General features: G+C 36.1%; 3 protein-coding genes across 14 annotated transcripts; 2 read left to right on the top strand and 1 right to left on the bottom strand.

Moving 5' to 3' along the window:
- Positions 1-310: 310 nt before the first annotated feature.
- On the top strand, positions 311-9,038 carry LOC107435087 (uncharacterized). The gene is made up of 18 exons (XM_060815194.1): positions 311-566; positions 671-817; positions 946-1,036; positions 1,123-1,241; positions 1,728-1,918; positions 2,025-2,235; positions 2,590-2,827; positions 3,151-3,596; positions 3,980-4,091; positions 4,334-4,539; positions 4,711-5,061; positions 5,870-5,974; positions 6,053-6,271; positions 6,512-6,751; positions 7,397-7,606; positions 7,838-8,107; positions 8,249-8,452; positions 8,603-9,038. Exons 1-18 carry the CDS (start codon positions 423-425, stop codon positions 8,762-8,764), a joined length of 3,666 nt encoding a protein of 1,221 aa, XP_060671177.1. The 5' UTR covers positions 311-422; the 3' UTR covers positions 8,765-9,038.
- A 163-nt stretch (positions 9,039-9,201) lies between these two features.
- Positions 9,202-14,160, bottom strand: LOC107435088 (protein GAMETE CELL DEFECTIVE 1, mitochondrial). Of its 6 annotated transcripts, XM_025067782.3 has the most exons (6): positions 13,576-13,828; positions 12,982-13,074; positions 11,960-12,009; positions 10,787-11,550; positions 10,172-10,361; positions 9,248-9,899 (listed from the first exon to the last, which is right to left on the bottom strand). In XM_025067782.3, the coding sequence occupies exons 4-6, from the start codon at positions 11,527-11,529 to the stop codon at positions 9,681-9,683; spliced, it is 1,152 nt and encodes a 383-aa protein (XP_024923550.3). In that variant the 5' UTR covers positions 11,530-11,550; positions 11,960-12,009; positions 12,982-13,074; positions 13,576-13,828; the 3' UTR covers positions 9,248-9,680. The 6 variants fall into 6 exon arrangements, with proteins under 6 accessions (XP_048329854.2, XP_048329856.2, XP_024923550.3 ...); XM_048473897.2 differs by lacking the exon at positions 12,982-13,074 and having other exon boundaries at positions 9,202-9,899; positions 10,787-11,523; positions 11,960-12,012; positions 13,727-14,160; XM_048473899.2 differs by lacking the exon at positions 12,982-13,074 and having other exon boundaries at positions 9,202-9,899; positions 10,787-11,523; positions 13,727-14,160.
- On the top strand, positions 14,140-18,320 carry LOC107435085 (uncharacterized GPI-anchored protein At1g61900). Of its 7 annotated transcripts, none has more exons than XM_048473945.2 (9): positions 14,140-14,281; positions 14,847-14,940; positions 15,181-15,362; positions 16,128-16,982; positions 17,095-17,340; positions 17,471-17,485; positions 17,623-17,763; positions 17,923-17,970; positions 18,078-18,320. In XM_048473945.2, the coding sequence occupies exons 3-9, from the start codon at positions 15,329-15,331 to the stop codon at positions 18,149-18,151; spliced, it is 1,413 nt and encodes a 470-aa protein (XP_048329902.2). In that variant the 5' UTR covers positions 14,140-14,281; positions 14,847-14,940; positions 15,181-15,328; the 3' UTR covers positions 18,152-18,320. The 7 variants fall into 7 exon arrangements, with proteins under 7 accessions (XP_048329902.2, XP_048329875.2, XP_048329886.2 ...); XM_048473918.2 differs by having other exon boundaries at positions 16,110-16,982; XM_048473929.2 differs by having other exon boundaries at positions 14,847-14,946; positions 16,110-16,982.
- Positions 18,321-18,606: the final 286 nt, after the last annotated feature.

Below are 18,606 nucleotides of genomic sequence, written 5' to 3'. Positions count from 1 at the left end.
AATAAGAAAAGTAAAAGTGATATCTTTAAGAATTAGACCCCAAAAATCATCATTTTTTTTTTTTTTGGGTGAAATTATAATTAACAAAACAATAAAATATATGCATAAAAAAATAATAATTATATTTTTTTGTACTTCCGCTTTTTAGGAAACGGGCCGGAGAAGTCCAGTATCAGTTTGGGTTTGGACATGTTTTGTGGTACTGTGGGCTCTGAGACAGGCCTGAGAATCTGACGGGTCAATACCGAAATTATATAAAGTTTAAGACCTTTTATGTAATTAAAAAAAATTTAAAACTTTTTCATGTAAACCCACTGGACTGATTAGCCGCCATAGCTCGCCGAAGCCATTAATTACGGTTACACTTTCCGTTTGGCTAAAACCCTAAACCCTACTCCGATTTTCTCTTCATTCTCCCTTCAATGGCGATAGATAGTGGAAGCAATGAACAGTCGCATAAGGTTCATAGGTCTAGACAATCTGGTTCTTCGGCCAAGAAGAAGAAGGCCAAATCCGGAAAGAAGAAGGGCGACAATTTCGAAAACGATAAGCAGCAAAACCCTAAGGTATAATTGCATTCAGATTTTTTTCATGAATTCTATATATATATATATATACAAATATTTGGAAGAAACAAGGAACAATTTTGAATATGCATACTTTGGAATAGGCATTCGCTTTCAATTCATCTGCAAAAGCCAAGCGTTTGCAAGCGCGTTCCGTGGAAAAAGAGCAGCGTAGGCTTCATGTCCCGAGCATTAATCGGTCCTATGGCGAACCACCTCCATACGTTGTTCTCGTGCATGGACCTCCCAAGGTTTACTATATATATATATATATATACACACTTGGACCAGAAGTGATTTTGGATTGTAAATTTTGGTGCATTGGCAATAAGTTGTGAAATTTATGCGATTGTTTTGAATTCATTATGGATTGTTGTAGGTTGGGAAGTCTCTTTTAATAAAGTCGCTTGTAAAGCATTATACCAAACATAATTTAGATGAAGTTCGGGGACCGATTACCGTAGTATCAGGTTCGTATGTATGCTCTATCTCAAATTAATGAAGTTCAGTAAAGATTGGAGCTTTGTTTACTATGTGGTTTGCTCCAATTTTATAGGTAAGAAAAGGCGGTTGCAGTTTGTGGAGTGCCCAAATGATATAAACGGCATGATTGATGCAGCAAAATATGCAGATTTGGCATTGCTTCTTATAGATGGAAGTTATGGTTTTGAAATGGTGAGTTTCTTTATTTATTTATTTATTTATTTATTTTTTAAAGTTTTCATTTCCTCATTTACTCTTCAGTTTCAACATGATTAGACTCCATCGATGATAATTTGTTATACATGTGTGTTTGCATGCTAGCACTTTGTGCTTGCCAACAATTTATGTCGATGAAAGTTTTAGAATTATGTTGATTGATCTGATTTTTGGTTTGTATATAACTCTTTGCACTACTTTAATCTATTCTGATTCCACCAATACCTACAATTTAGGTCGCCTTTGCTTTCTTGATCATTGCGATTGACTATGCTTATTAGCGGAAGTTCTTGAATTATGTTGACATTGGTTTTGCTATGTATTTATGAACTCTTTTTTTCTTTTCTTTTTTTTCTCCTCTTTTTCTATTGAGGATTAATTACTATATTCATAGCTACATCAATTCAATATGAAGGCATCTGGGAATTTCATATTGTACAATTTGCTTCAATTTCTTATCAGGAAACCTTTGAATTCCTCAATATATTGCAAGTTCATGGTTTCCCCAAGGTTATGGGAGTCCTTACCCACCTTGATCAGTTCAAAGATGCAAAAAAGTTAAGGAAGACAAAGCAGCGTCTAAAACATCGTTTTTGGACTGAAATATATGATGGAGCTAAATTGTTTTATTTATCTGGTCTTATTCATGGACAGTAAGTATCCTATACAACATTTTGCTGTGGATCATCCACTTATTTGAAATTTGAGAACCTCTGGGTTGCATTTCAAAGGCTAACTTTCTTCCCCTTGAACAAATAGGTACCCCAAACGTGAAATTCACAACCTTTCACGGTTCATATCTGTCGAGAAGTTTCGTCCATTGTCTTGGCGAACAGCTCATCCTTATGTCTTTGTAGATCGTTTTGAAGATGTCACTCCTCCTCAAAGAGTGCAAATGGATAATAAATGTGGCAGAAATATCATACTTTATGGTTATTTGAGAGGCTGTAACTTGAAAAAGGGAACCAAGGTGTGTGTCATAGCCTGTGTCTTTCAATGTTCAATGAAATTTATTTTGGTAAAAGATCTAAAAGATTTTGGAGAAGCAAAGATGAAGATGAATGAGAGATTGACAGTAGTACCTCATTTAGAGTTACAATTGTTGGTTAATGCTTAGAATGTTAAGTCACAGGTGATTGACTTATTAACTCACCTAGAATTTGTTACTTAATCAAGTAAGTGTATTATTATACTTGGCTTTCTGCTTTTTCCTACTAGGAAAGAAGAAACATTGCCCTCTGGTCTCTAAAATTTGATTGGTACAAGCTTTTATTCCTTTGGAATTTATAACAAGTTGGTTATCTGATGTATATTTGTGTAACAGGTGCATATTGCTGGGGTGGGTGATTACAGTTTGGCTGGCGTCACAGTCTTAGCTGATCCATGTCCTTTACCATCAGCTGCCAAAAAGAAGGGATTGCGTGATAAGGAAAAGTTGTTTTATGGACCCATGTCTGACCGTGGGGTCATGTATGACAAGGATGGTTATTATATAAACATAAATAAGCACTTTGTCCAGTATTCAGAAGTTGATGATGAAAATGGAGGAGCAACGCAAAAAGGTTTCCAACTTAATTCTTTTCTTACTTTGTGAAAAATATCCATTATTTATGAACTTTTATGTTCATTACATGACACCTTCTGATTACACTGAAGGTGTACTTCTGTCTCCTTTTTAATGTGGTGGAGATTTCTCTGCATTTGCATACTGTAATACGAATAATTCAATAGTCAAAATTTCTTTCCTTCTTGCAACTGCCATAGATCTTTCTTCTTCTTCTTCTTTTTGTGTACTTTTTTTTTCTTTTTTTTTTTTTTCTTTTTTTTTGGGGGGGGGGGGGGGGGGAATTTTTGTAGCTAAGTGTTTGAATTGGCATTTTAACAGGAGGTCGCCATGATGTGGGTGAGGTCTTAGTAAAGTCACTGCAGAACACAAAATATTCTATCGATGAAAAGTTAGAAAAGAGTTTTATTTCTCTTTTTGGCCGGAAGCCTAATATGTTATCAGGAGCTCGGATTGATGCAAATTATAGTCAAGAAGCTGATGAACAGAATCGAAAAATAGAGTCTGTTGAGCAATATCAGTCCAGGAAATCATTGGAAGATGATGTGTCTATTGAAGAGAATGATTCTAAGGATCTTGATAGCTTGGCATCTTCGGATGAAGATGATACTGGTCAAAAAGATGATGTGTCTGATACAGAGAATGATGATGCATTAGAAGAACAAGCAACACTTAAAAGTCACTTGAAAGAACATGTTGAACTTCATGATGGAAGGCTAAGGAGAAAGGCGGTCTTTGGAAATGACAATGATGATAATAATATAAAGGTGAAAAAGAGACACTCATTTATGTTTGTTGAATGACACCATTATTTGTGGGAACCATTTTTATTCCTAAATGTATTTGTTTGTCTTAGAACAAGTAGATAGTTTAAAATTGTTCTCATTGTCCTCGAACTTCGACACAATCTTATGGCATGTGCATTGAAAGTGGCATAAAGGTATTTGGGCTGTATAACATAATAATGGGTCATAGAATTAAGCAATCAACATAAACTGCATTTATTATAATATCTGTATGAACAAGTCCTCTTCTTGATCTATATAGCATGGATAAAAAGAAAAAATTGTCTACAATCAAGGTTCATTTTCAATGAAAATAATTCTCCTTAATTTCATTGTTTATGTTCACTTCGTTTATGCCATTGTAGGATTTAGATGAAGAGGAAGACAATGATGATGATGATGATGATGATGCAGACAATCAGACATCTTCTGGTTCAGATTCTTCCTTGGAAGATGGAGAGGATTATGAAACAGAAGGTACAACTATTTACGTATTCTGAGCTTTATTTCATGTTATACCATTTAGCTATTGGAAATACGTACTAACATAGTTGTATAAGTGATGCATTGATGGGACACTAAGACAGTAAGTTGATATTTGGAACATTTATCTATCAGTTGCTTGGTGTATTGAAGTAGACAAATTATTAGATCGTGTTGATTCATTGTCAAGGTCTTATCTGTGTCTCTAATTTTTGCCTCCTATTCCTTAATTGTAGAGGAGATGGGAAACATTTCAAAGTGGAAAGAATCTTTGTCAAAAAGGACTGCCTCAAGACAAACTACTAACCTCATGCAACTTGTATACGGTAACTCTACATTGATGAAAGCTACTTCAATTGATGAAGAAGATAGCAGCGGTAGTAGCGGGGAGGAAGAAAGTGATGGTGATGACTTTTTTAGGCCAAAAGGAGAAGGGAACAAGGTTTGTCCTAGTTATTGTTTCATTGTTTTTTTTTTTTTTGGGGGGGACACAGTTGCAAGCATGCTTCTAACTTCAAGGCATTTAAGTTTCTCAGCCTTTCTGGTATCAATGCTGATGTTGTTCTTATATACTTACATATTGTGTCATTCTTATCCTTTATATCAATTGCAGAAACTTAGAGAAGGATTAGATGATGGAAATTTGAATGTTGAGGACTGTTCCAAATTCACGAGTTACACAAATCTCAAGGACTGGAAAGAGGAAAAGCTTATTGAGAATATCCGTGACCGTTTTGTCACTGGTGACTGGACAAAAGCTGCTCAAAGAAATCAGTCTGCAGGGATTCATGCAGATGATGACGATGAGGTATATGGTGACTTTGAAGATTTAGAAACAGGAGAGAAGCGTAATGGGAACGAGACAGATAAGGCTGCCAAGGCTGCAGACCGCAATGAAGATGATATGGCAGTTGAGGAGCGGAGGCGAAATAAGCTTGCACTCCGTAAAAAGTTTGATGCTGAATATCCTTTTTCTTAGACATTTTAGTTCATTATTTTTGGACAGCACTACATTTTTCTCCTCTGCTCACCATTATCCGCCTGATGTGTTCTATTGATTTTTTTTTTTTTTTTTCACCCTCTAAGCAGAATCTCTCTCTCTCTCTCTCTCTCTCTCTCTATACATATATATATATAGTTCAGTTTTTATTTTTCTTTTTTCTTTTGTCAAGGGGTTGGGGCGGAGTTGATTAGTATGGTTTTTAATGATTTACATTTACTAATAGATGACATGCCTTCTATTGATTTTTTTCTCTTTTTTTTTTTTTTTTTTTTTTTTTTTTTTGGTCGTTGTTGTGTGTGTGTGTTTGTGGTTGAAGCAAAATCTAAATCTCTCTCTCTCTCTCTCTCGCTCTCTCGCTCTCTCTCTCTCTCTCTCTATATATATATATATATATATATAAAATTTTGCTAAAAAACACGCCTCACATCAGGCAACATATTGCTTCATGTCTTTGTCGCGCAACATGTTGCCTAACATGAGGCACTCAAAATATAGTGGGGGTGAGGTGCGCACCATGGCAGATTTGTATATATATATATATATATATATAGAGTTCACTTTTTATTTTTCCTTTTTTCTTTCGTCAAGGGGTTGGGGAGGAGTTGATCCTTTTAGAGTGGTTGTTAATGGATTTACATTTACTAATAGATGACATGCCTATAACATTTAGTTATATGTCAACATTCATATTTGGTCTGCTCATCTTTGCCATCTTAAATATGTAGAATCATTGTAAAGTTGCTCTTTGTTACCTTAACTATGATATACAGATGATGGGTCTGAATTCCCTGAGGAGGAGGAGGAGGAACTTGATTCTAAAAGTGGAGGCAAGATTCCCTGGGATCAATCTAAAGAAGGCGGATATTTTGACAAGGTACTTATGATATATATTCAAAAAATTTGTCTTCTGTAATAGAGGTACTAAATGAGAACTTTTGCTTGATTCTTCTAGTTGAAGGAGGATATTGAAATCAGGAAACAGATGAATATAGCTGAACTCGATGAACTTGACGAGGCTACTCGATTAGAAATCGAGGGATTTCAAACAGGGACCTACCTCCGATTGGAATTTCATGATGTACCTTCTGAGATGGCTGAGCACTTTGATGCCTGCCATCCTGTTTTGGTTGGTGGAATTGGTCTTGGGGAAGAAAATGTCGGCTTTATGCAGGTTGGAGACCACTTACAAATTTTATTATATTTTATTGCACATTTTAATATTAATAGTATGGAAATTTCACTTATATGGTGCTTTCAGAAAATGCTCAAAGGCTACATTTTCTTGACTGTAGAAACTAAAGCTACTATGCTTGTTCACTTACAGTATGGTTTTGATGATTAGTTTTATCATGTAACCCCTTTGTCGCTGAATATTCATAAAAAAAAATGTGCCTTCTTTTGTTTCTTTCAGACCAGGTTAAAGCGACACAGATGGCACAAGAAAGTACTGAAAACAAGAGACCCTGTCATTGTTTCTATAGGGTGGCGCCGCTACCAGACCATACCTGTTTATGCCATTGAAGATCGTAATGGAAGGCATCGCATGCTTAAGTACACTCCTGAGCACATGCATTGCCTCGCAATGTTCTGGGGCCCTCTTGCCCCTCCCAATACTGGGGTGGTTGCTATCCAGAATTTGTCAAACAATCAGGTCTGACTTTTTTCTCCTTATTGTTTTATCTCTCATGAATGACTTTATTAGCTGATATAATTAAAACTTGCATCTCTTGTTTGACATAGTATGAATTCACGCCATTTGAATGGAATGATTTTTAATCACCTTAAATTGAAATCTGTTCCAAACCTCAAATTGGGAGCTTATGTTGGCATTAACAATGGACATACACATGTCTGATTGTTATTTGATACTAAGCAACATTTTTTTGTTGTGAGAAGAGACTTTGCTTTCTTGAACAATAGCTTTCTGATCAGAACCAATCAAGGTTATTGAAATTGGGATCCTACCCAGGATCAGTTGGGAGATCATCTGGATTGGATCAAACAGCAGTTAAGAATAAAGTTATATGTACTATTGATAACAATATTTGTCTTAGCATGATTGATAATTTCAAAAAGCAAGGCTAGACATCAACGCAAAAATAGTTTCCAACTTCTTAACTCTGCATTCAGCAGAGTTTTCTGTATGCATATTGTGAGGAGGAAGCGTTTTATCCTATTACTGGATGTCTGAGATGTAGATGTTCTTTATTGTTCTTACAGCTATCTGTGTTTATTTGTTATATCTAGTTGTAGACCCCTTTTCTTGTCCTTGAGGAGCTTTTATTTGTTTGTCCAGGCAACGTTTAGAATCACAGCAACTGCAGTTGTGCTAGAGTTCAACCATGCATCACGGATAGTGAAAAAGCTCAAGCTAGTAGGTTATCCCACTAAGATCTTTAAGAAAACGGCACTTATAAAGGATATGTTTACTTCAGATCTTGAAATAGCTCGGTTTGAAGGCGCTGCTGTTCAAACTGTTAGTGGGATTCGAGGGCAGGTGAAGAAGGTATGTTGGTCAATAGCATGATCAGTGTTTCCCCTCAGTTCGTATTTTGTCCATTTGGATTGCTTCTGTTGTAATTGTTTGTTAATATATATTTATGATCAGACTCTTATATAAAAGTGCATGATTGGTGTTGTTTTTCCATCAAAATATCTGGACATAAATGAATAATAATGTTTTCATTGCATCCTCTGGTCTGATTAGTTGAGTTTCAATTCCTTTTAATCTGGTCAGGCTGCAAAGGAAGAGATTGGTAACCAACCGAATAAGAAGGGAGGACAACCAAAGGAAGGGATTGTGAGGTGCACTTTTGAGGACAAAATTAAGATGAGTGACATTGTTTTCTTGAAGGCTTGGATTCAAGTTGAAGTTCCTAAATTTTACAACCGATTGACAACTGCCTTGCAACCTCGGGATCAAACCTGGCAAGGAATGAAAACTGTTGCTGAGTTGAGGAGAGAACACAATCAACCGATTCCTGTTAACAAAGACTCACTCTACAAGGTAATTCCCTGTGTAAGATGGCTATTGCATTAGCACATTGTATCCCATCCTTAATTCCGTGAAAAAGGATCTCACAGTTTTTGGCTATTGGGGCCTCTTGCAACAGTGATTATTTACCATCTTGTGTGTTTGCTTTGACAGCCAATTGAAAGGAAGCCAAAGAAGTTCAATCCACTGGTGATACCTAAGTCGTTACAGGCAGCTCTCCCGTTTGCATCAAAGCCTAAAGATACACCCAGTCGAAAAAGGCCTCTTTTTGAGAATAGAAGAGCTGTTGTAATGGAGCCTCACCAGCGAAAAGTTCATGCATTAGTTCAACACCTCCGATTGATTCGAAATGAGAAGGTAGGCCATGCAGTCTAGATTTCTTCTCTCTCTCTCTCTCTCTCTCTCTCTCTCTCTCTCTCTCTCTTTAATTTGATGGTGGAATCAAGATACCACTTTTTTTTTTTTTTTTTTTTTTTTGGGTAATTCATTACTTCTGGGTATTTTCAGACAAAGAAGCGAAAGATTAAGGAAGAAAAGAAAAAGAAAGAACTTGAAGCTAAAAAAGCAAAAGAGGAGCTGATAACCAAAAAGCGTCGGAGGGAAGAAAGGCGTGAAAGATATCGTGAACAAGAAAAACAGAAGAAGAAAACTAGGAGAAAAATTGAATGATGCAAGTCCTAATGGGGTTACTCTAGAGCCTTCTCATTAAACATTTTTCCAGTCATGGGGAGCTTTTGAGTACCTGGGAACCAATAGGTGCCTGGAAAATGCTCATAGTTATTATTATTTTCTCGGCGTGAATTCTGGTACACATGTATAACCTTGGACATTATTGTTTTCGAATGCTGCAACAGACACATGATAGGTTCTGGAATTTCGTTGAGCATGATAAAATATATGTAATTTTATTAAATATAATTTAAGAAATGTATTTCGTTGGGCATGCTAGCTTTCCATTTTTTTATTTTTTTTTCCCCCCAACAGACATGTGTCTTCAATTTTTTTGGCTTCTTTTTTAAAATAGATTAATCTCATAGCATAAAATGGAGCTGAAAAACAATTGTGTTTGCTGATAATTAAAATAGTTAAAAAAAATTACAACTTGATTGGTCTCATCGTAAATCAACTCCAAACTCAATTTACCCAAAAAAATAAAAAGAGAAGTCAACTACACACTGATTATTTAAGTAAAAACAAAAAGGCTGATTTGGTGACACCAGAAGACCATCAGCTAAACAACTGCGATCTTCCGGCTTTTCCTTTTATGATAATGAATTTCTCCATCCTTAAAACAAATATGGAGAAAATATGAGGTCCAGATAATGAATAATCAGGTTCACTACCCACCGACTTATATGCTTTTAGAACAAAACTTGGACCTCCACGTGCATTTGCCTATAGTAAACAATGCTTCTGCATGGCTATGAGTTGCGAAATCTATACTGCTGACAACGTTGCAAAGCAAATATATCTAAAAGTGGTGATAAAGAGAATGCAAATACCACCTTTGAAGACCAAAATGAAAGATACAAACTACAAATTAGCTTAAGCTCAAAATTTATTCCTAATAACATGGGGCTTGTCATCAGGGAAGGATTTTGCGTCGGCGGCGGGGGGTTTCTCGCCTCACATACATTTTTTCCATTTCATTCAGAGGTCTGCTAGAACCATCAGCTTTGCTAACAAATTTCCAACCACCACCTCCTCCACGTTTTCCTCGTGGTCCCATTTTCTCCACTGTGAAATTCCAACCATCAAAAGGACGGCGCCGACTATGCTTGTGTCGAAACACCTCTCCTGCCATCTGTATTCAAGTGTGGAACCACATCATTTGAAGGGTAAAAAATTGTCTGCAAAAAATATCTAAATGACATTTTTCAGAATGACATAATATAAATATGGAAGGTCTGGTGGATAAGATGGAACTCTAGAGTTTGGCCTGTGGTTATTGGATTCTGTTATGCAATTAGGCTATACTTTTGTTATTATCAACATAGAGGATTCCTTTTTGCCTGGGGTAAGGGGAACTTTTAACATCTGATTTTTTCACTTTGTTTTATGTGGGAGAGAACTTACTTTCTTTTTGTTGAAGTTCATTTTCTCAACGAATTCTTGATAGAGCATTTCATCTTCATTCTTGGAGATCTCATAGTGGACTTCATCCAAATCTCTGGTGGTACCATCCCAACCCTCCGGCATAACTTTAAAATCGGGTTTGTAAGGAAGAGATGCCACATGGAATTCCCTGTCGTGGGAATTAAAGAATCTGCAAAAGGAAATTAGTCAGGCACCAAATGGAATGCTAGATGTTCTTTTGGAGATTAAGTAAGTTATTAACCACCAAGCCAGTGCTGGGTCCTATGGATAAAAGTTCTATTTACCACCACTAACCCATGTTTTATTCATATAACAAAAACATCTGGACTTTTGTGAAAGTGCATGTGTATTTTGCACATATACCTACTTTAATAGTATCAATACATGGATAATCATAGCGAAAGGCTGCATATGAGTTTGTGTATGTATGTGGAAGCATGATGTTTAAGTTATTAAGCTGCTAAGCTCTCATAAGATCTCATCTTAGCTTCAAGGTTGCTATAAACAAGTAACCATCTTAGGTTACACAATGAATCATCAATACAAATTAGATATCATAGTTCAAATATTGAATCTTCCTGATCAATATCTTACTCAGGACAGGTATCAAGTAAGAGCTCGACGGAATCATCCAAAGGATGACCAAGTTTCTTTTCCTCCTCCTCTTCAAGCTCCTTGAGCCAAAGAATGGCATGCACTCTCTGCCTCATAATCCTATAATCCTTTGCAAGCTTCTCAACCGTGTAGACCTCAGGATTTTCCTTGTGCAACCGATACATCTCAGCTTTCTCAGAATCCTTGAGATAAGATCCTCTTGCACCAGGCTCCCGGACTTGCTTCAACAGAACACATGTCTCCCGCATCCTCTCTCCCCATCCATCCACATATGCTTTACTTTTCCGGTTCTCTGCTTCCAATTCTTTTACCTTATCATCAATCTCCTGCAGATCAGATATCACTGGAGATTGAAATGTGTCGCCACTGCTACCACCACCACTAGCTCGACGACCGGCAACCTCCCCATCAAAATGATCCTTGGTCAGTCCTGTAGACCACGAGGACACTGAGTCCCACCCCAAATCATCTGATCCAGAACTACTAAATGTTCCTGTCACTGTCTTATCCCACTCATCTTTACCATCATTTTCACCATCACCCCTAGATATTGCTGAAAACGATCTGGACCCCACAAATTGATAAGCTTCAAAACCACTCTTTGATGGAATCACAGCATTACTTCCAAAAGCTGGTTTGACTATCTCATTCAACAATCTCGGTGAAGATGTGCTAAGTGAAATGGAGGACAAACGGGTTATAATATGCTGTAGATTCTGCATAATTCCACGTAAACCCAGTTCCTAAAAGGTTCACCACGAAAAATTTTTAAAATATATATATATATATATATATCATAAGGTGAGGGGGAAAAAGTATGAGGAAAACTGAAAGGAAAAGGTTAAAAAAAAAAATATATATATATATATATATATGAGAGAAAATAATATCTATAAAAATTTTCTAATATTTGGATGCGCAAGGAAATATGACAGGAAAAAAAAATGCCAAAAGTGATAGAAAAGTTAACACCCTGTGTAGTTACTCTTGCATTTACAATATAACACGCAATATGACAGGCAAATATGCAATTACGCTTGCATTTAGTGTGGAGCATAGAAGTATGCGTTAAAGAAGTTAACAACCTGTGAAATCAAAATTCACAATTAACTACAATAAACTAACGCGAGAGGTAAGGGGAGATGCTACTACCTGAGGCTCCTCAAAGCTCTTGAAGTTCTGACCACAGGCTCTAAAACCGGCTGCTTATGAATGGAAATTGACTAAAATATTAGCTCAAATCGAAGTAAAATAGCAAAGAATCATCAAAAAGTACATAATGACAATTCTAGTACATCACTGTTTACGAGGCACTCATTCATAAAACAGATCTTTTTCAACTAATACAAAAAAAACAATGTAGTTATAATTATTTTCTAAATTCTATTTTCACATGTAAGCTGAAGAAAAGACCTCAAGTCAAGAAGAAGAAGAAGTAGCTGTATGCATTGATTAGAAATTTAGAGAAAAAGTAACAAAGTGGAGATGCTTAAAAATGACAATGCAGAAAGAACTGAACAAAGGAAACTTGAGATCCTCAGCTGTAATCACTTCAGGAAGCTTCATGCATACATCTGAAGCTGTTGAGGAAATGGGTATAGAATTTCCTAATCTCACTGATGTGGACTGCAGACTATTTAATGATCAACTATTTAAAAATGAGATTAAGAATGCCTTAATCAAAATTAATGACCAAAAAGATCCTGGAATTTATGAACTTCCCCGGCCTTTTCCAATTTTTCGGAATAACAAAGAACGGTATATTTTTCAATCTAGCTCAGAGAATCTTTTTGACAGGAGAGCATCCCGAAGGACTCCTGGGGAGCTTCCCGAAAGGCTAATTCCATCCTAATCACTGTCATTCCAGAGGAAAAAAAGCTCGCAAGATATGTCACACTTCAACCTATTTGTGTTTGCATGCACGGTAAGTTATTGGTACAAAGAATAAAACCACTTATGTCCAATGGATTGATAATGCTTAAGCTATTTTCATTCCTAAATGTCAAATTGGAGACAATATTATTATTCCACAGCAATTGCTTCATTACTTAACATGTGCAAAGGAAAACAAAAAACCAAAACAAAACAAAAAAGGATTTATGATGTGGAAGTAAATCAGGAAGAGTGCCAGTAAATATATCTGAAAGTACAGGGAAGTTTGAGTGGCATTTTACTAGTCAATTCTTGGAATGGAAACTGTCCTTTTGACCTGCTAGATGATGCGGATATAGAGGAATACAATGGTAGTTTTGAGGGGTTTTTGATTCCTGATAATGAAAATGTTATAATCTTGGATTTATTGCACTGATACAGCTAAAATGCTAAAATTCCAAAAGTTACCAAACAGATATGCGAAGAACCTAGTAAGCCCAATAGGATAAAAGCTAAAACTGATGGGTGTTTCATAACATGCAGGATTATGGTCAAGTAAGAGGAATAGTAGCTTTAATCTAAAAAGATGGTAAGTACGAGGAAAACTGAAACGGAAAAAAAAAAAAAATGCCAAAAGTGATAGTAAAATGCGGAATAGTAGTTACAAATAGGACTTTAGCATCTATATAAATTCCCCAAATCATTCAAATCGAATACAGAAACTACAATGCATGCATAGCCGCAAGCTCAGAAACATTGACAAAGAGATTGGCATTTCCAATACATAAAAAATTAGAACCCTATCATTAAAATATTAGGGAAAAGGAAAAACAAAATGGATGCACAATAATCAAATTTCGAACCAGAGAATCAGGAAGAGAAACAGAGAATGATACCTGTAACGAAAAGATAAAAAGATGAAACTTTGGAATGCTGAAATTGTTAGAACCAAACCATTCGAAGCAAAGAACAAGTCCGAACCAAAATCTATTTATTCACTTTTGCTCTGAATAAAAAATCAATGCATTTTCTTTTTCCGGATGATACCTGAGCTACTGAGTGAAAACACAGAATGGAAAGAAAGAGCGCAGAAGCAAACCCCAAAAACCCTCGCTGGCAATTTACACCGAAACACGAAACGCACAGTTTTGTTTTGAAGAGTAATTAGAAAGATAAATAAATAAAGTGCTACGCTGCTAGCGCATTTGTTAGTCCAATTCCATTTGGGCCGGGGGTGTAAATAAATAAATAAACAAAAAAAGTTGAAAAGCAAGGCCCAGACCCGGGTCAAGTGGGTCAAATGGAGGTGGGAAAAAAAGGTAAAGTTAGTCTGCCTGTCGTCCACTTTATCCACCCGCTCCCGCAGTAAGTAACAGTCTAAAACACCACTGTCTCTCTCTTTCTCTCTCACTCTCTCTCTCTCTCTCTCTCTAGGATTACAACCACCACTGAGCGTACTAACCCCAGCTCCCATTTAGGGTTTCCAAATCCACCCCTCTTTTTCCACCGATCGACCTCAAAATGGATGCCTCCTTGCCTTTTCTTCTCTTCCCATGCCTCTAAACCCCTTTGATTTCTGCTCTATGGCTTCAACATCTTCAGGTACCTACTTCTGCTCTCTTTTTTAATTTTTTCTAATTATTATTAATAATATTTATTTATGGAATTGATTTATGTTTGGTAGCTGGGAAAGTGTAGATAAAAATACTTGGAATTGTGTTAACCTTTTAAAGTTTTAATTTTTGTTTCATTTAGCATAATGCAATTGTCTGCCTTTTTAGTTGAGCTGTGCTTTTCATCTTTTATCTTGTTTGTATATGAAACAGATGTGCATCTAAGGATTTTTACATGTACTATTTCAGTTTTTCTTTCGTTTTCTTTGATTTCTTTTTTGTCCAACGGAGGGTAAATTTAGTCATAAAATGCAAGTACGTCTAATATTAGCCTTTTTTGCTACATTTTATCCGAGTAATATCTTACATAAAAACATTTTAGTTGTTATTTTCTCTGGAAGTTTTTTGTCAGCTTCTTGTATAAAGTATTATACATAAAGCGCGCGCACAAACTCATCGAGACGTGTATCTGCATATATAAAAGTTACCATTTTCAAAAGGATTCGATCTGCGACAATATGTTATGGAACATGCTGATATGTAATTTTTTGTAGCAAGATAAGGAAAAACAAAAAAGAAGTTGATGATGATGATGACAGATTTGTTGTAGAGCTCCGCATATTTTTCAGAATATATAATTTGAGATCGGTACAGGTTTTTACTTCAATTTAAGCAACTATATTCTTAGAATCTAAGCATAATTCTCAAATATAGTTATGTTTTCCTACTCTCAATTTTCTTTTTGTTTTCGAAGAAAAAAAAAAAAAAAAACAAAAATCCTTACCTTGACTTCAACTGCTGCTGTGTATTAAAATTTTCAAAGCATGCAATGTTTTTTATCATCCTTGTGTAGTTAATTATTTTTACATTTGTTGTTATTGTTTCCAGTTGGTGGCAAATGTACTCACGACTTTGGGCCTAATGCTGAAGGTGGCACAGGTATTGGTGCGTTGTTGTGAGCTGTTTTTGGGCACATCACCAATTACTGTACATTTGCCTATGTAAATATCAATGGTACCAGAGGGCTAGTGGGATTATGGACTGTTTTCAGACAGTTTCTCACCTTAAGGGTAAGTTCTTACTCAATTCTGTGCATCTAGCTTAGGCATACTTAAGTTGGATGAAACATAGATATGGAAAATGTCATTATACAGCTAGTTAACATGTGGTGCTGCTGCATTAAGGTGTAGTAGTCAATGAGTATTATTGACCATGAGTTAATTATCCCTCGATGGAGCTGAAGCAACCTTTTTCATCATGTCTGCAATATTAATGTTCAGTGTCAGCTTTCCTGTTTTAATCAATGAGCCTAAAGCTTGGTTCCTGTCTATTGCACACCTTTATTTCGTACTTTGTAACCAGTTTTTGCCATGGTTGTGCTGTAATGAACTTTTATTTTATTGTTATAGGTGCCTTACATGTTGCTGTAAGGCTAGGGGTTTGGATAAGTATATATGTTTATTTCTGTAGTGAGCGTGTGGTGCAAATCCAACAAGTGATGTTTACACTTCCAGCCATAGTTTAAGTCATCATTAGATTAAGGACCATAATTTTAAGCAAGACTAGTTGGCATGCGAGCTGATCCTAGTTCTGATTGAGTCTTATCTAATTTAATGCTCAATAGTAAGCTGGTTGCATGCTGATTTTTGCTAAGAAGAAGTTTAATTCAGTCTCGATTCTGCCGAAAAATGTTATGCAGTTTCTGTCCTAATCTTTTCTCTTTTGCACTTACTCTGGTTTATATTGCTATTTGTTTTCTACTTTGCTCTATTCATTGCTTTCTTTAAGAAAAGAAATTTCATTACTCTTGAAGCCAGGCTTCTATATGGTTGCAGGTTCGGTGTGCCATCGGTTATTATTATTTATCATCTGGTTATCTGGTTTCCAAGATGTCCTGGCATTGCAAACAATGCATGAACAAATGCACGTGCCATCGGCACTGGAGCTTGCTAATCCTCCCATTAGTGTATTTTTTGAGCCCATAGAAATATCACCCGCTGTTCTTCCCCATGATCCACATCCTAATGAATCATTGCCTCCAATGTACCCTACCTTTCCAACCAGATATGAACCAGTCTTGACTGGAAGATGTCCTGTAAATTTCTCTGCTATATCAAGTATCATGGACAAAACAGCATCTGATTGTTCCCAACCTTTGGCAGCTCTTGTAGGGAATGTAATATGTTGTCCTCAACTTAGTAGTCTCCTGCACATCATCCAAGGTTTTTACGGCATGAGCTCGGATGAATTGGTTTTGAAAAATTCAGTTGCTAGTGATTGTTTTAAAGATATTATTAGTATCTTAGCCAGCAGGGGTGCAAACAGTACCATAGCTACACTTTGTTCTATTAAATCATCAAATCTTACAGGTGGGTCTTGCCCAGTAAAGGATACTATTACGTTTGAGAAAACAGTTAATACTAGCAAATTGCTAGAGGCCTGCAGCAGTGTTGATCCTCTTAAAGAGTGTTGCAGACCTGTTTGTCACCCTGCAATTATGGATGCTGCACTTCAGATTTCTGGCAAACAGTTGATGAACAATGAGAATAAAGATGTAGTTGGGGAGTTTAACCATGTTGATTCTCTTAATGATTGTAAGCAAGTGGTTTATTCATATCTGTCAAGGAAACTCCCAATGGATGTTGCAAATGGTGCATTTAGATTATTATCTTCCTGCAAAGTTAACAAAGGTATAGTTTTTAAGTACTTTGGATGCTTGTTTATATTCACAGACATGCACTGGACGTGTACTTGTAACATACTTATTTTGTTATGTCTTATGAAACAATATTGTTTCTGCAGTCTGTCCTTTGGATTTTAAGCAGCCTTCGGAAGTAATTAAAGCCTGTCGCAATGTTGCTGCCCCCAGTCCTTCCTGCTGTAGCTCTTTAAATGCTTACATTGCAGGAATACAAAAGCAGATGTTAATTACAAACAAGCAAGCTATAATCTGTTCGACAGTGTTCGGATCCATGTTACGGAAAGGTGGGGTTATGACAAATATTTATGAGCTCTGTGATGTCGACTTGAAAGATTTCAGTATCCAAGGTACATTTCCTTTTTTGGTATTGTTATTCAAAGTTTATGCTTATTATCCAGCCTTTATTATACCTGATTTTTATTTTTTTTTATTTTTTTTTTATTTTTTTTATTTTTTGGGTCATGACTTCTGGAGCAGCATATGGACAACAAGGTATGTTATAATTTTTTCTTCCTCAGCTTTGTCGTTATTACAATTTGGTTTTACCATTAATGAAAGTTATGTGTAACTGAGTTCATGCGTGCCATTATTGTTTTAGATGATAGTTTTGGCTTCAATCAAAATTGCAGGATGTCTACTACGGAGCTTGCCTGCAGATGTGATATTCGACAACTCAACAGGCTTCAGCTTTACATGTGACTTGAGTGACAACATCGCTGCGCCATGGCCTTCATCATCCTCAATTTCATCACTTTCCCTCTGTGCACCTGGTAAATGATCGGTGACTCGAAGCAACTAATTTTTTTCTTGTATATTTTTGCTACGTAGTTCTGTTTTATAGAATAAAGTAATTATTAGATTAGATCAAGTAGCAGATTTGCACTTTTGGTCATAATCCATGCCCTCATGGCTACTACTGGATTTTGCAGAGATGTCATTGCCTGCACTGCCAACATCGGAGACTTTTAAAAATCCTGGTGTGTTCTTTGGCTCTTGTGAACTTCAGTTCTTGTTCTTTCTTCTTTTTTTCTTGTCTCATTTGGGAAAGTGCCTGACCTTGTAAAGCAATAATGCTATCTTGCAGGCTGTCGTGGTGGTGGGGTGCAAATTCTGGTATCCATTTTTTCATTTTTTGTCTTCGGTACACTTTTGTACTAAGAAAATTTAGTTGAGGGTTGGTTGAGAGCTGTTTTAGAAAATTTAGTTGAGGGTTGGTTGAGAGCTGTTTTGGATTAGGGTCTTTTGGAAATCGACTTTTGTGTGGATTTTTGACATGTATATTTTTTTTAGTAGCCTCAGTGTATAGCAGTTTTCTTTGTTCTTCTCATCTTTCCTCTCTCATTCTCTCTCTCTCTCTCTCTCTCTCTCTCTGTGTCAAAGGTGTAAAGCAAAAAGTGCCGACCTATTACTTAAGAGACTGACGAAACCATGGGCCTTAATTCTATCCCCTTAAGAAAGAAATTCGTAAATGATCAGAAAAAATATATATTTATAGAACTTAAATAATTTATAAAATATTGATACTTTATTATATTAAAAATATTCTCCAAACTTCTCGTTCCAATGTGAATCTACCAACTAGAATAGTTAATAATTGACCCAACCCAAAATAA

The sequence above is a fragment of the Ziziphus jujuba genome, chromosome 1 (assembly GCF_031755915.1).
Source record: "Ziziphus jujuba cultivar Dongzao chromosome 1, ASM3175591v1".
Lineage (NCBI taxonomy): Eukaryota > Viridiplantae > Streptophyta > Magnoliopsida > Rosales > Rhamnaceae > Ziziphus > Ziziphus jujuba.
This window is presented reverse-complemented; position numbering and strand designations above follow the sequence as displayed.

What these genes read in the sequence shown, in the direction of transcription:
- LOC107435087 (XM_060815194.1), top strand. Translation starts at nt 423, where the DNA reads ATGGCGATAGATAGTGGAAGCAATGAACAGTCGCATAAGGTTCATAGG. An exon ending in TCGTGCATGGACCTCCCAAG is followed by an intron (nt 818 to 945) that starts GTTTACTATATA and finishes GGATTGTTGTAG; the next exon opens with GTTGGGAAGTCTCTTTTAAT. An exon ending in GAAGTTATGGTTTTGAAATG is followed by an intron (nt 1,242 to 1,727) that starts GTGAGTTTCTTT and finishes ATTTCTTATCAG; the next exon opens with GAAACCTTTGAATTCCTCAA.
- LOC107435088 (XM_048473897.2), bottom strand. Translation starts at nt 14,153, where the DNA reads ATGGGAGCTGGGGTTAGTACGCTCAGTGGTGGTTGTAATCCTAGAGAG. An exon ending in AGAGCTTTGAGGAGCCTCAG is followed by an intron (nt 11,524 to 11,959) that starts GTAGTAGCATCT and finishes GGAATTATGCAG; the next exon opens with AATCTACAGCATATTATAAC. An exon ending in TGAACTTCAACAAAAAGAAA is followed by an intron (nt 9,900 to 10,171) that starts GTAAGTTCTCTC and finishes ACTTGAATACAG; the next exon opens with ATGGCAGGAGAGGTGTTTCG.
- LOC107435085 (XM_048473918.2), top strand. Translation starts at nt 15,329, where the DNA reads ATGGACTGTTTTCAGACAGTTTCTCACCTTAAGG. An exon ending in TTCCTGCAAAGTTAACAAAG is followed by an intron (nt 16,983 to 17,094) that starts GTATAGTTTTTA and finishes TTGTTTCTGCAG; the next exon opens with TCTGTCCTTTGGATTTTAAG. An exon ending in GGAGACTTTTAAAAATCCTG is followed by an intron (nt 17,971 to 18,077) that starts GTGTGTTCTTTG and finishes GCTATCTTGCAG; the next exon opens with GCTGTCGTGGTGGTGGGGTG.